Genomic DNA, 15778 nt, shown 5'->3' on the forward strand with positions numbered 1-15778 from the left:
CATGACTGGCTAACTTTATTTTTCTTTTATTAAAAACCCGAAGTCTGAAATGAATATCTAAGGCTTCTTTCACACTAGCGTTCATAGGTCCGTTCGTGAGCTCCGTTTGAAGAAGCTCACGAGCGGACCCGAACGCAGCCGTCCAGCCCTGATGCAGTCTGAATGGAGCGGATCCGCTCAGACTGCATCAGTCTGGCGGCGTTCAGCCTCCGCTCCGCTCGCCTCCGCACGGACAGGCGGACAGCTGAACGCTGCTTGCAGCGTTCGGGTGTCCGCCTGGCCGTGCGGAGGCGTGCGGATCCGTGCGGATCCGTCCAGACTTACAATGTAAGTCAATGGGGACGGATCCGTTTGAAGATGCCACAATGTGGCTCAATCTTCAAGCGGATCCGTCCCCCATTGACTTTACATTGAAAGTCTGGACGGATCCGTCCGAGGCTATTTTCACACTTAGTTTTTTTTTTTGCCATTTTAATGCAGACGGATCCGTTCTGAACGGAGCCTCCGTCTGCATTATTATGCGCGGATCCGTTCAGAACGGATCCGCCCGAACGCTAGTGTGAAAGTAGCCTTAAGCATTCCTGAGTTTCCCCAAAAAGTTTGCATAATGGCTATGTATCTTTGCACATTGATAAATGTGAAGGCATTGGTGTTTTTAGGGCTTCCCTCTGTCTCTTTCAACCATATTATTCCCAGTTTCAGCTGCACAGCTAGATGCATTTCACTCAGATGCAGTGGGTTTCTCCCTACTGTTCAATCTGCCATTACTGTGTGCATTGACTCCCCTTTCTTTACTCCTTGTCTTCTTCTAGGAACCTCAGGAAGCTGCTAAGGAGGGAGAGATCAGACCTACAGATATGCAGGAGCTTCTCTGCTCCTCAGAAGCAGGTTCAGGATCTCAGCTAACTCTGACATGACCCCATTTTCTGTGAGCCATCTTCTGAGTCTCTGTTACTAGGAATGGATCACGCCTGACAACAAGAAGTGGACTGCAAATAAGGTGGAAGGGAGACCCCTGGTGGCCATGATTTTACAGCTTTTTGTCAGGTGGATGCAGGCATATTTTTTAAATGAAGTCATTTAGAAATTTGCTACTCACACAATTCTATAATAAATAAAATGTGCGAAAGAACAGTGACTCTTTAAAAAAAAAAACTATGGGATGTCATGTCACTGTGGATGAAACATAATCACAGCCACATGATATCACAGTGGACACAAAGGGGGAGATTTATCAAAACTGGTATAATGGAGAACTGGCTCAGTTGCCCATAGCAACCACAATTAGATTCCACCTCATTTTTCAGAGCTCTTTTGGTAAATAAAAGGTGGAATCTGATTGGTTGCTATAGGCAACTTAGCCAGTTTTCCTTTACACCAGTTTTGATAAATCTCCACCAAAGTCAGTGAGGTCTACATGAGCTGATGAAGATTAGTGGAGAGGGGGCCGGAGAAGAATTTTTAATATTAAGTATAATTGAGAAGTCTTTTTGTTCCAGTTTCTTTCTGGGTTTGAAATCTTGTCCTTACGTGGATTTGTGTCTGCAATATATTTCCACGGAAGTCACACTTGGTGTAGGAAATGGGTGCAATGTGTTTTATTTTGGTATAAAACAGTAATTGATCTCATGTTAGAATTGTCCTATCCAGGTCAAGGATCAGAGCTCGGGTGAAAGAAATTTCCAGACATACTCACTTTTTCATAAGGAATTTGTTAATTGCCTTCTGTTTCCTCATGAATTGTACAATCTTGCGATTGAGGTAGACAAATAGCGCACCTCCAAATCCACTAGCGATCCTGGAGGAAAAAAGCTCAGTAGATCAACAAGGATGCAAGCTAAAAAAGAATGTGAAAGAATTTGGAAAGAAATACAATGTTGACAATACAAAATTTCTGAGGATTGGTGGGAGTGCCAAAAGCTGGACCCTCTCAGAAGAGAAGGTGATGGCATATCAAAGCTATATTCATATCCTACCTACATGTTCCACAGCCCTGTACATAGATCACAATCACATCTGCAGAGGTGGCAGATTAGCCTTTAGCCCTGCATTCTAGCCCAGCTCTGCCCATGTCAGTATTCAGAACTGGTTGGCACTCTTACACTGGTGTGGTGCTTGTGGATTGGCAAATCCAACAGTGGTAAAGATGCATTCCTGGGACTTGCTACTACTCATATATCTATGTTACAGATATTTTACACTCCAGCTGAGTAAATCCGTACAGCATCTCCTGAAAACCAAGGTGTTGTGAATATATAGCTCCCAATTCCCCACAAACAGGATGGGGGTAAAAACGATCAACTTTATTGATAGGTGGCCACAGCTCAGCCTTTTATTAAGTCCTCCAGCAAGGGTTACTCCCACGGGGCCCTTGTGGCGAACAGGCACACAAAATACAGTGACCAATCAATATACAGTAAGCTATAACACACTCGCACATGAACAGTAAAATCTCTTCTCTCTATCCTGGAGATAATTGAATAAAGGGGCCGGACATAGTTCTATGCGGTCGATGGCCAAGACCATTGTGTTTGCTAAATGTATCACCGGCAATATCCATTGTGTTTGCTAATGTCCATTGTGTTCACTAACTGCGTCACAGGCAGATGAGGTGGTTTGTGTACATTTAAAGGGCGAAATAGGGTTAACTACATTAACAGCAGACGAAATACAAGAGTCTGGGCATTCCTAAAACAAGGGTTTTGTCACAATCTATAATTATTTTCAGGCATAGTACATACAGTACAATAGTAGTATGTGACTCCGTTTTTCAAGGTGCCCTGCTATTGTACCCTATGTACCTTGCCTGAAAAAAAATAAAGATATATGAACAGCAGTGAGAGCAGGCAATACTTCTTTACTGCACGTGTGTCAAGGAGACTATTTCTCATTGCAGCTTGTTGTGTTTTTTACCAGACTGGCAAAAAATTAGACCAATCATGCATTGTTCCCTAGGAAAGGAAGTACGCAAGAGATGAAGGAGGATTTGAACAGATAAGTATACACAACCTGGGGTGCATCACCAATGAGGCCAGGTGAGGCGATTGCCTCAGGAGGAACCAGGTAGGGGCAAGAGGGGGGCAGCGGAAGGGCCATGGGCAAGGAGCGCTTTCATTGTGGCGAAGGGGTTAGGTTAAGAAATTGACATTGGAAGGGGGTGGAGTGGGCGTTTCAATTTTCGCCTCAGGCAGCCAATAGGCTAGGTGGACCCCTGACACAACCATATCTTTTCTGGTCTTCAGGCCAAGGATAAGCATTTCATCAACTGCTACACAGTCTTGGGGCTCATTCAGACAACCTTATCCATTTTGCAGTCGCAAAAAACGGATGCCAGCCATGTGCGTTCTGCATTTTGTGGAAAGGAATGGCCAGCCCTATGATAGAAATGAATATTCTTGTCCGCAAAAATGAATAGGTCCGCATCCGTTCTGCTATGCAGAAACAAATATACAGTTGTATGAATGAGCCCTTACTCGTGATTAAAGGGGTTATCAGGGTTCATCTCTTCCCCCACTCAGCCCCTCGATATTCATGCTCCGATGCTCTCCCTTGCCCTGCGCTGAATTCCGCAGGGCAAGGGCTTTTTCTGGAGATCCAGTGATGTACCAGGCTCATCATGGGTAAGCTAGGGCAGCGCTAAAGCCCACCCATCAGTCCCGGTGACATCACCGGGAACACTGCAAGGCAGAAGCCTGCGCCTAGCAGTTAGTGTAAAAATGTAAAGAAAAAAGCCCTTGCCCTGCGACCATGAAATTCAAAACCCCCAAAGACACACCCTCCATTAACAATTGTCTCATTTTTTGCTGTATAGTATGCATGGGGTCCTGAAGGATCACATTATAAATGATGTCCCCCTCACAGCAGGATGAATCCTTGGTGCCCCCACACAATGTGATGCTCCTTTAGTGCCCCTGACACAGTGTGATGCCTCCTTAGTGCCTCTCCACTGTATTGCTTGCAGCAAGGTTCCAGCACTCTTAGGCCTCATTCACACAGTCAGTGATTTCCATCAGTTATTATGAGCCAAAACCAGGAGCGACTCTAAACAAAGATCGTTCCCTTATTCCTTATGTCTGTGGAGGCTCCACTCCTGGTTTTGGTTCACAATCACTGATGGAAATCACTGACCAAACACTGACGTGTGAATGAGGCTTTAAAGTCCCTTTACATGGGCTGAGAATCCGTCAGATAATCGCTAATTAGCATTCATAGGAATGCTTGTTAGCTATTATCTGCCGGTGTAAAGGTGCCACCGATTTTCCAATAAATGAACGTAAAGCTCGTTGGTTGGGTAATTGAATAGTTTGTGCAGGCACCTAAATCGTCGTTTGCCAGCAGCAGATCGTGCTGTCTAAACAAGCTCTACTGTTGGCAAGCAATGAGGGGAAAAGTGCATTAGCTATCACTTGTCCCTATACAGCATTAGCTATCACTTGTCCCCATACTGTGGATGAGATCGCTGCATGTAAATGCAGCAGTCTCCTCCACTGATGAGCAGGTTCTTGCCAGGAAGGAACAGTTCCTTCCTGGAAATCGCCTGCTGAATTATCCCATCTAAATTGACCTTTAGCTGCTGCCAGCCCATTTGTGGCACAAGACGGTACTGAAGCCTAAAGAGGTGAGTACTAGTGTAGTACTAGTACTAGTGTTTGTTGGCTGCTTGTCACGACCATGTTATGGCCGTGACTCCTTGGGAGCCGCATACAGTTGCCCGCGGTTTGGGTTGTAGTGTCAACCGCAGCTGGAGGCATAATGTTGTTGGCCTCAAGTGAGGTTGCCGCGGACAACAGCTATGTGTGCGGTTCCCTTGGAGTTTGTGTGCGTGTATGTATGCACTTTTGTATGTCTGTGTGCACTCTGTTTATGCTTTGTGTGCTCTGACATCTTCCCTTCACTGTGGCTGTCCGTGGCAACGTTTGGTTGTATTGTGTACATGTGGTGGCAGTGTCCCGGCCTTCGGGCTGACTCCCAGGACATGGATGCCACCCATGTCGTTGCCTGCGGCAACAGCCACAGTGTGTTCTTGAGTTGGACACTTCCCCTTTAAGTTGTGTTTTCCCTTCTGTGGTATTGGAAGGGTTAACTCCCTTTCTGTGTGTGTGAGTCACGGGGTGTGTCTGACTGTTGGGTGTGGCCTCTTGGCCCTATATAGCCACAGTTGTAGGCAGTAGCCAGAGTGGGGTGCTTCAGCCATGCTGGCTGGAGACATCCTCCTGGTTACTTACCAACTGCCAGTGGGGGCCATCCTTCTGGTCATAGCAAAATAATAATGTAGTTTGGTGTCTTGAAGATGGGTTTGGTTTTATGTTTCTTTATTGCACCTATGGTCCTGGGTTCCTGTGTGTTGTGTGCTGAGTCCTGTTGTCTGTGGGCTGTACTTCCACATGGGTTCCAGGCTTTGTGTCTGTGGCAGGTGAGAGTTATGTTTGTGGCAAGTACCTGCCATTGCCATAGGTTGTATTTGTTCTCCCTTCCTTGCAGCTTGGCCAGTGAGACTCCTGTTCCTCCGTATCCAGAAGGAACAGGTTGTCTTACCCTGACTCCTAGTCCAGGGACCGGTCGGAGGGTGAGTCAGGGCTCCGAGGTTCCTGAGCATGGGTCCTCCTACCTTAAAGGTCGGCCCATGCAGCTAGGAGTTAGGGTCAGGTTAGGGACGCGATAGGAGGTGACCTGCTCCCTAATCCTGTTGTCCTGGTCAAGCAGCGACCATCTTCCATCATCGCACGGCTGAGGGTTTTCCCCATCCTCAGCCGTGACACTGCTATGCAGCCAATAAACGTGCAGGGAAGTAGTGCCACTCACTAATGCCGTAGCCATGTTGGCTACTGGCATTACAGTTATTGGCTGGCCAGAATGCGTCATCGGGTGCTATATAGCACCCGATGACACATGGTTCGGCTCAGACTTAGTCAGGGTGAGCTGCAGCAGAAGGGACAGATAGTGTAGGGAGAGGAATATTTTTTTTTTTTAGGGAGTTTTGAGTGTTGAAAGGTATTAGAGACAGAGTTAGTTTTATCTTGCTGGGAAATATATTAGCGCAACGTGCACTTAATTGCGTGCAATTGTTTGGCAGCTGGTGACAGCAGCGACAATACCTGCGCTACATCTTCTGTATAACGTAAGCCGCTGGTGAAAGCAGCGGCATTACCTGCGCTACATCTCCTGTATAACGTTAGCCGCTGGTGACAGCAGTGACATTACCTGCGCTACATCTCCTGTATAACGTTAGCCGCTGGTGACAGCAGTGACATTACCTGCGCTACATCTCCTGTATAACGTTAGCCGGTGGTGACAGCAGCGACATTACCTGCGCTACATTTTCTGTATAATGCTTGCGCATCCTAAATATCTGTGACATTCAGTTAAATTGTTTCGCTGCTGGTGACAGCGACATTACCTGTGCTACATCTCCTGTATAACGTTTGCGCATCATAAATATCTGTGACATTCAGTTTAATTTATTTGCGCATACACTTACAAAACCTGCGCTACTGAACGTGTGACATACTTGCATATATACCATTTAATATGCTCAAGGCAAGCAGTAAGGGACGGGGAAGTGGCCGTGCTGCTGATGGTGCACGAAGAGGCTGTGGGCCTGGGCGCGGTGAAACTGTGCCTGCTACCAGAGCACAAGAAATACACACTAATCCATGATACCTAGCTTAATAGCTAATTTTTTAGATGGTCAGCTCAGCAGCAGGCCCTCTCCCCTAATGTTTTAAAGGGTCACCAGCAGGCCCTTGCTCCTAATGTTTTTCAGGGTCACTAGCAGGCTATCAATCATAATTTTTTAAGGGTGTGTATGATACTCTCAAACTACCTGAACAATTCTACCACAATGTGAATAAGGCCCTACTTTATGTGATATACATGTTGTATTCGGAGTGCCTCTTCCTTGTAATTTTTGGCAGCACTTTATATACAAGTAAATATACAGGAAAGAATGTTTCCTAACAATTTTTCCTCTAAAATCGATTTTATCTTTAGTTTTGTGCGCATTATTGTCAGTCTGTAAAAGTGGCGTACTACTCGGACAACATCGTTCCCAGCAGCGACCTGGGAGTCCAAGATGCATCCAGACATCCGCCCCATGGTGTTTCCATCAATTTCTGACCTTTTCCTATGAACCAGGCACCCTCCCCTCTTCCGAGCAGGGGGTGCCTGGTTTAATGCTCGGGTTCTCCCATTGACTTCCATTGTACTCTGGTGCACAGTAGAGCACCCAAGCATCCCAAAGTGTTCTACTCGAGCACCCGAGCACTTTGGTGCTCCATCAACACTAGTGAGTACACCAGTTACTTGACAAATAATGTGTCCACTACCCATTCACTTCCATACACCACCAGGGATGTTCCTATTAACCCCTTACTACCAATTACCCATAGATAGTATAATATGTAGTGGAAGGTTTCTACTGAGTATAAGCCACAAAAACCTTCAGCAAAATCAGAATGTGCTATCTGTGGATTTAGCTGTAGATTTGTCCTTGGATTTGACACAATTTGCATTGCAAAGAGTGAAATCTGCAAAAAAAAAATCTGCAACATATGTACCATACTGTATATACACTGTTTTTTTTAATGTTACTTGAATGTGATTCTAAACAGGATTTCAGAAAACATCCTGTCCCAACAGGATGTTCCCCATCTATGTACCTTGTTAGGACATATGGACATCATAGAGGGTGTCTCCTGCTTGTTGTCCTTCTACCACAGAATGGAGCTGCTGCAAAAACTAGAGAATGAATACATTTGCTCTACATAACCAAACCCAAACAATCACAGCTGGTCACTGGGGATTCAGCAACCAGATCTGTGGAAGTCAAGCTTATCGACAGAATGCTTGCTTTAGGAAAGAGGTGGTCTAGTTGGAATTACTCATTTAATGAACATGTGTTTGGCTGCCAAAATAAAAACTGCATTATTTGCTCTATGTATTCTACATTATGATTTGGGGAAGAGTAAGGTCATCAGAGTGGCAGAAGGGGCATTCGAATGGCAAAACAAAATTAAGTCTGCATGCACGGCTTTCCTTAGGCTGGCTTGAGTTTATACCACGATGTGTAAATCTGCAAGACTGACATTTAGGATAACAACTGAACATTTCAGTAAATTCCTCTGTTCATGGGTGGAGAAAAATAAGTGGGAAGTGTGACAATTTAGGATGTTTGCCAGATCAGATTGGATTGCATTCCAGCCTGCCCCAAAAAACTGGTCAATGGGACATACAACAATACTTTTGTTTTTGCAGCTGCTCACAGACAGAGTAGGCTTCGTTTTATATAAGAGGAACAAATGTAGCCTCTTTCTTTACCAGCCCTTTGCGTAGTTGATTCCACGTGGCTTTACGCTATAATCATACCAGTAACTAATCAGAATAACAGAAAAACTGCTCAGACATTTAGAAAAAGAGTATATCAGAATAATGGGTCATAAGTGGAAAGAGTGTTTGGAATAATTAGGCTTTAGGGCAAGGGTACTCAACTGGCAGACAACAGTCCGAATACTCAGAATGTGGATACAGTTGAATACAATGGTGAAGTAGGGAGCCATCGGTACCCTGCTTCACAATTCCCTGCTGCCCGGAGTTCAGCGCAAGCAGACGTCATGTTTTGATGTCATTGCGCCTGCTGTTCTTAGCCATAAACAGCACAGCGCAAAGAAGATATGCTCCGCTCTGTTCATCGGGGGAACGTTGGGCCATTAAATGGCTTAACTGTGCGGGGGCCATCTAAGGGGGCAAAACTCTGTGAGGTGGCCCAACTAGGGGACATAACATAGTGGATGGCCATAACTCTATGAGGGGGCCACCAAAGGGGGCATAACTCAGAAGGTGCCATCTAAAGGGGCATCACTGTGTTTGGGGCATTTAGGGGACATAACTGTGTGTGGGGCCACTAAAGGGAACATAAGTATGAGGGGGGCATAATTTTGTGGGGGCCATCTAAGGGCGCATAACCGTGTGAGGGGGGCCATCTAGAAGGCATAACTTTGTGTGGGGGAGCCATCTAAGGGGGGGGGGGTTAATCTATGTGTGGGGCGGCCACTTAAGGGACCATCACATTGTGTAGGGTGCACTTAAGATAGCATCATACTGTGTGTCAGCCACTTAAGAGAACATTTACTATGCGAGTGGGCACTTAGAGTAAATCACTTTATTCTGGGGACACTTGAGGTGCCTTGTTATGTGTGGTCGGGCATATAAGGGATCATACGATTGTGCAGTGGCACTTTGGGACATCATACTGTGTGGGAAGGCATTAAGGAGGTATCACACTGTGTTAGGGGCACTAAAGGAGCATCACATTGTGTGGGGGCACCACAGGATCACCTTACTGAGAGGGAGACATGATACTTTGTGGGGGATACTAAAGGAATATCATACTGTCTGAGAGGCACTAAGGGGCATCATTAATGTTAGGTGGCACTGAGGACATTCTTACTGTGAAGGGAGGCACTAAGGGGGCACTATTACTGTGTGGTCGTCAGAAAGGGGATTAGAGGTGTGGTCTATTGTAAGAAAACATTTCTGCGGCGCTACATGCCACTGGTGGTGTCCCTCCATTTTTTTGCGGCTCGGACATTCACCTGACGTCAGAACCAGGTATGTGGACCTTTACAAAATGTCCTTGAGTATCCTTGCTTTAGGTTAAGACCACAGATAGTCCCTTCTGATCCAAAACGACTGACACTCACCCAATTACTGCAAATGCTGGAAGTTCTTGGAGGTCAAAGGGAAAGTCCAGGCGAAAACGGGTTTTAAACAATGCAGTGATCGTCTCTGTGAGGATAAAGAACAAGATAGAGCTGAATGAACATCAGTGAAACGAAGAGCACAGAGAACATGGTCAAATGATCGACATAAGTGGCTTCATCGGGAGGGCTCCCCCAAGCAATCCTTTGCCTATGGAAATGAATAACAAGACAACTCATGTCACTAACCACACAGTGCCAAGGTTTTTATTAGAACAGTGCATGCTAGAAGGAGTAAGTATTGCGATATGCAATTGGTCAGAATGTGGGCACTATTCCAGCAGCGGTACCTCCTGTCATTGTGTATCACAGACAAATTCATCAAATGCTTTACAGCAATGGTGACAGGAAGTATTTCATGTGCTTAGCCTCCCTCTGCAAAATATATCATTATAATCATCAGTAAACCAAAGATCACACATGTCACACATATACCAGAACACTTATTAGTGCTCATTCACACTACCACTAGACAGGTCCGTTTACCTATACATTTTTTTTTAACCAAAACATTGGAAAGGATCACAACGGAGGTAATTCAAAAGTGGTAGCAGGATAATTGTGCAGAAGAATCACAGTGAATATATAAAGGGACCGTGGTGTCTTTACTTTGGGAATATAAGGACCTTCATCGCAGGCGGCTTTTGACTGGTCTGTCATTTTTGTTGGAGTTCCTCTTTGAACCAACTACTGTGTCTCTTCTGGTTGACAACAAACATCCACACATCATAAATTACTATATCAGCATCCCCAGTGGGTTTGCCTCCTGGTGATACCCATACTGGTATTAATTCATTTATTTACCTTGCCCTCTCACGCCATGGCTCAAGTCTACCTGCCATGCATGCTACTAAAAGAATTTGTGTTCTGAGCCTCACATTTGCTTTGTTTACTAATATTAAGCCTATATTCCACCGGTGTGACCTACCACCTTATGTTCACCAGTCTGACCTACCACCATATTAACAAAAACCACATGCACACTTGCAGCCAAACTAATAACCAGACCTGAATATGATACTGACAAGGTTGTGCAGAGGAAAGGAGATGAGATTGTGAATAGACGTCATACAATGCATGTCTTGCCATAAGGGAAGCTATAGTCACTTTTAGTAAAAAACCAAAATGCTATTTGGCACTAGAATGGTGTTTTATGCACTTCATTTGTGCTTTTATGACAACCTTACTGACACACAGCAAGTTGCTATTTACACATCTATGTTCCTATGTTTCTTGACTTGATTTTGGAAGGTATTGGCTTTCCATGTGGAGATCCAGTGAGTGTATGGATTATTACAGGTAATAATCCCCAGGAAAATTGCCTGTAAGTTGGATCTCTGCAAGGAGACTCTGTATCCTCCAACAGCTGCTTTAAGAGCATCTCACTCAGCCAACCAGAACCCTACGCTGGACCGATGAGGGGCAATGGCAGAAACAGTGCTGCCAATAGATGGGTATCTCTGGTTTGTCTGATGTAGTTACCTGTACCTGGCACATGACAGACAGTTTTCTTACTTTTGGAGAATAGCGGGTTTCCCAGTACTTGGATACTGATCGCCTATCCTCATCCTGATCAACAATATCAGACTGGTGGTGGTCCAACAGCCCGCAAATTCAACGATCAACTGTTTCGGGCAGCTGCCAGTGCTGGAAATTATATTGTGGATTAAGCTAGAAAGCACAAGGTTCTGCCCACTGTGTAGTGGCTGTGTCAGGATACTGTAGATCAGCTCCCATTCAGGTGAACAGGTGCAGAGCAGCAGTACACGGCTCTGGAAACTACACAGTACACAGAGCCTTCTGTCACCCTATACGTTCCGGCACTGTGGCTGCCTAAAACAGCTGATCGGTGGGTGTGCTGTGTGTTGAACCCCCACAGATATGGTATCCTGAGGAAAGGTCATCAATATCTAACAACTGAAAAACCCCTTTAATTTTTCATTTGGCAAGTTATGCACTAATAGGCTGGGCCCTAATCCCAAAACTCTCCTGCATACATCTCATTCTGGCAATGTTTACCTTCATCTTTGTTCCATACGGCGAGGACGCGAAATATAAAAGCACTAAAGGTAGCCGCAAAGAAACCACGCCAGTAATTTCTTACAGCAAAAAACGTGGAGGTGACCTCAATGCTAAACAGGACCCCTAGATTAGAAAGAAGGAGAAAAGTAATGAATCAATATAACCTTACCAGGACCTAAACATACACACCTAAAAGTTGCACGAAATTCTACCTTTTTCATAACAGAAAATATGTATTTGAAAGAAAAATGACACAGAAGCTTCAAACACTTAATCAAATGCAGTATTATTAAGACAATTCTACGCTCACTTCACATCTCAGTGCAAAGGTCGCCCTTTTACAAGCCAACATTAAGTAAGGGAACATGAGTTTATGGTTACATTTCCAAACCGCCAATGTATTTTTCATTGTTATCATTACATAATTATAGAATTAGGTAAATGTCACGCATATGCTTCAAGCAGTCTGGATCTTCCCACTCACAAATCATTTACATGCTCGTCACGAGCCTTTCCCATAGCTTGTCTCTTCTCCCAGATCCCTATGAATCACTCAACCCTCTTACCTCCAATAGGGGCAGCGAAGCAGCACCCAACTCCAACAGCACAAGCAGCAGCCAGCATCTCGATGTTCCGGGACTCATTCTACCATGTAAAGAACAACAGCAATATCAGACAGTCTCTGCAAGAAAGTCTACGTAAGCTGCACAGATTCGCAATGTAGACGGATTTCAACGTGTCTGTTGTCTGCTAAACATAAGACTACACACCACCACATAACAACTATTTATCACGTTTAGCTGATACATAACACTTATTCCTAGAGATTCTACAGTCAGTACATTGTGACTCACAGTACTCTTAAAGGGGTTGGCGCATCTCGTACATTGCGGGCATATCGCTAGGATATGCTCCCAATGTCTGATAGGTGCGGGTCCCCCCTCTGGGACCCGCACCTATCTCTAGAATGGAGCCCGCAAAGTGAAGGAGAGCCAACTGGGCACGCACGGACGCTCTCCATTCATTTCTATGGGAGTGGCGAAAATAGCAGAACAGCACCCTTGGCTATTTTCGGAAGTCCCATAGAAAATAATGGGAAGCGCCGCTGAAGAGCAGCCACCAGTCCATTCACTTCTATGGGGCTGACGGAAATAGCCGAGCAGCACTCAGCTATTTTCGGTAGTTCTGGCTGCGCATGCACGGTCCACTTTCCTTCACTTTGTGGGGTCCGTTCTAGAGATAAGTAAGGGTCCCAGTGGTGGGACCAGTACCTATCAGACTTTGATATGTCCCCAATGTATGAGATGGGCCAACCCCTTTAATGCAGTAGGGCAAGTAGAATTCCAAAGCCATGAAAGGCATCCTACTGATAAAGTAGCCTTATGTGCTGTAGTTGGTGCTGCAGCAGGACTATGGTGGGGCTGGAGAAAGTGAATGGCAAGAGATTAAACAAGGCAGGGTCACACAAACCTTCAATAATCCCCATAAGGGCAATCTGTAGTGAGTGATGATGATATTACCTAATCAATCCCATTGAGTTATTAATTCCCTGCCAACAGCAGGTGACGTCAACAGTGCTGCACGCAAGTACCTCAGTAGGGTCACTTGTGCAGCTCTAGCTCAATACTTCCACAGCTACACACGTGTCCACTGCTACCTGTACACTAATTTTGTTAAGAACCCCAATTTCCCATGATACAAATTTAATATATAATTTGGACAAGCTAGCAAAACCCTGGAGAAGCTGCAATTCACATTACAACCACTGGGTGGCTACATATAGACAGGGACAGTATTGCAAAATCAGACCCATTTTCAAATCTGGTCATCTCGTTCCCCACATCTTAGGACATGGCAGGACACAGCTGTAAGTTTCATAAGACTGTCATTAGAAATAAGATTCAGCCGTACTTGTTTCTGAATTCTGTCATTTCTCCTAGTTACGGAAAAGGTGAAAGCCCATGGAAAATGACGCAAGCTGTGACTGGCAGCCAATAATAGGACAGTGACACCATTCTGCATAATAGCCCAGGTCTGCTTCGTGCACCAGAAACTCTTCCACGAGAGTAAAAAAAAAAAAAAAAAAAAGCCACCGGGGAGCGTCACCTTATGTACTCACCTCGTATATTCCTCCAAAGAGAGACATGAACTTGCTGAGCAGAGCAGCGCACATACTGGCAACATGCACAAACGGGCCCTGAGGAGATGAGAAGGAGAAATGTCAGCTTCTATTCAGTCACTGATACATAATGTAAGTGCATGTGCTGCGCTGGCGGATCGCTGAGTGACAAATAAATGCAGTCTTGAATTACTTTTGCAGGTAATCCTATTTGCGGATTCTGCATGCGCCATTTGTGCTCGGTGTGTTGGTATTAGCAGCTGCATTTATCTGTCATGCATGAGGCCCACCGCTCCCCGCACATCTGCTAATACCATCATCTCCCAGTCACTGGTGATGCAGCCGTAACATTGGCTACAGATCATTAAGGATTCATGTGAATATTAGCCCCCACCAGTAGCAGTTTAGTGTAATTGTTTTTTCATGAAGAGGCGAACTCAAACACGCAAATGTATTCCACTGTAATGGGCCCTCATCGAAGGATACAAGGAAAATGTATTGTGGATGGATAGAAGAATAACGTGTTCATTACATCTAGAAGCCACATCCACAGAAGTCTCAATTATTAAGCTAAGGCTACTTTCATACTAGCGTTTCTCTTTTCCGGTATCGAGATCCGGCAGAGAATCTCAATACCGGACAAAAACGCTTCTGTTTTGTCCCCATTCATTGTCAATAGGGACAAAATGGAACAGAACAGAATGGAATGCTCCGAAAAGCATTCCGTTCCATTTGGTTGCGTTCCCATACCGTAGAGAGCAAACTGCAGCAAGCTGCGGTTTTCTTTCCGTCATGGGATGCAGAGTTTTCGCGGACACAATAGTAAACGGATCCGTCCCCCCATTGACTTTCAATGGTGTTCCTGACGGATCCGACATTGCTATTTTAAAGATAATGCAACCAGATCCATTAATAACGGATGCAGACGGTTGTATTATCAGAACAGATGCGTTTTTTGCTGAGCCCTGCCGGATCAGGCAAAATCGCAAGTGTGAAAGTAGCCTAAAGCTGGTTATACACAAAAGCTAGCAGTCAGCCTTCTCTGTCACCACAATCTTGGACTATTATCTGAGGTAATACATAAGTAGGACTACAGATAAGGCTACTTTCACACTAGCGTTCGATCGGATCCGTTCTGAACGGATCCGATCATATTAATGCAGACGGAGGCTCCGTTCAGTACGGATCCGTCTGCATTAATAACTTAGAAAAAATTCTAAGTGTGAAAGTAGCCTGAGCGGATCCGTTCAGACTTTCAATGTAAAGTCAATGGGGGACGGATCCGCTTGAAGATTGAGCCATATGGTGACATCTTCAAGCGGATCCGTTCCCATTGACTTACATTGTAAGTCTAAACGGATCCGCTCGCCTCCGCACGGCCAGGCGGACAGCTGAACGCTGCAAGCAGCGTTCAGCTGTCCGCCTGTCCGTGCGGAGGCGAGCGGAGCGGAGGCTGAACGCCGCCAGACTGATGCAGTCTGAGCGGATCCGCTCCATTCAGACTGCATCAGGGCTGGACGGAGGCGTTCGGGTCCGCTCGTGAGCTCCTTCAAATGGAGCTCACGAGCGGACCGACGAACGCTAGTGTGAAAGGAGCCTAAGTGTAACGCCGCAGGGTGGCATTACTACTTCTGCACCTTTCTACTATCTTTAATGGACTAATATAGTGTCATCCTATGTATTTATTCCAGGTCCAAACAATGTGCATTATCTATTTTGCAACTGTTATGTTCAAATGTAATATGCCTGGTTCACCAGCAGGTGGCAGCATAAATGGCAGAGTTACAGGTATATAGAATGGGGCTTTCCCTTCCATTCTAACACCCCCCTCTGTGGTGTGGTGGGCGTGTCTCGCTTGCTGCAGGGAGGGTGGAGACTAGTT

General features: G+C 45.4%; 1 protein-coding gene across 2 annotated transcripts in view; it reads right to left on the reverse strand.

The window, feature by feature from the left end:
* CLCN2 (chloride voltage-gated channel 2) overlaps positions 1-15778 on the reverse strand; it is a 139649-nt gene that overhangs the window by 40809 nt on the left and 83062 nt on the right. For both annotated transcript variants that reach the window (XM_044289949.1, XM_044289948.1), the window contains exons 6-10: positions 13897-13974; positions 12344-12422; positions 11775-11900; positions 9699-9783; positions 1697-1798 (exon numbers count right to left, since the gene is read on the reverse strand). In XM_044289949.1, the coding sequence (XP_044145884.1) occupies positions 1697-1798; positions 9699-9783; positions 11775-11900; positions 12344-12422; positions 13897-13974 (470 nt within the window). The remainder of the gene's footprint in view (positions 1-1696; positions 1799-9698; positions 9784-11774; positions 11901-12343; positions 12423-13896; positions 13975-15778) is intronic.

Source organism: Bufo gargarizans, chromosome 4 (assembly GCF_014858855.1).
Source record: "Bufo gargarizans isolate SCDJY-AF-19 chromosome 4, ASM1485885v1, whole genome shotgun sequence".
NCBI lineage: Eukaryota > Metazoa > Chordata > Amphibia > Anura > Bufonidae > Bufo > Bufo gargarizans.